At 37.1% G+C, this 655-nt stretch overlaps 1 protein-coding gene across 1 annotated transcript in view; it reads right to left on the bottom strand.

Annotated features, from left to right (window-relative positions):
* LOC119593358 (RING finger protein 37-like) overlaps positions 1-655 on the bottom strand; it is a gene marked incomplete at its 5' end in the record, with an annotated part of 4293 nt that overhangs the window by 1325 nt on the left and 2313 nt on the right. The window contains 1 exon segment of the mRNA XM_037942283.1: positions 534-650. Within this exon segment, the coding sequence (XP_037798211.1) occupies positions 534-650 (117 nt within the window).

The following is a 655-nucleotide window of genomic DNA, read 5'->3' as shown; positions in this document are numbered from 1 at the left end:
AGCCTTGTCCCCTGTCCCACACCCCTGATATCCTCAGAGAGGTCCTTAGGACTATAGATCCTAACCAACGGCTCCTTAAGAAGTCACCCTAGCAACCCCTGCAACTTTCTTTCTAGGCCAGGTGAACTCTTCTGCCTTGTTTTCCGAATGGTGTTTTCCCTTCCTGTCTTTTGGAGACCTTGCAAAGCTCTCTTCTCTATTTCTTCTTCTAATCTAATGTAATGACAGTGACAGAGATGTGCTTTTCAATCTGTTTATCATTTCTTTTCTGCATATAACCAAGAATTTTCTTTGGTTTCATTTTTGGATCATGAAACTTCAACAATTCCTCTGAACAATGAAATTAAATAATAACCCTAAAAAAATCCTGTTTAATCTTTTAAAAATACTTATAGAATCCTGAAAACCAAGTGAATTATTCTCAATAGAAAAGTCATTTCCATATATGAATAAAATGAAGTTACATATATAATTAAAACATGAAAAATACGAAAATATTCATAAAATATGAATATAAAGAACATAAATCTTACCTATCAATGCGCGCCTTCAGTGGAACATTGGGTGTCGGCTGCTGACCCTGCTTGAAGGGAACTCCTGTGAATGGGTCCGAGGGAGGTCTTCCCCAAATCGACTCATTTGCAATGAACCTTCA

This window comes from Penaeus monodon, chromosome 32, assembly GCF_015228065.2.
Source record: "Penaeus monodon isolate SGIC_2016 chromosome 32, NSTDA_Pmon_1, whole genome shotgun sequence".
NCBI lineage: Eukaryota > Metazoa > Arthropoda > Malacostraca > Decapoda > Penaeidae > Penaeus > Penaeus monodon.
The sequence above is the reverse complement of the archived record's forward strand: the minus strand, read 5'-3'. Positions and strand labels throughout refer to the sequence as shown.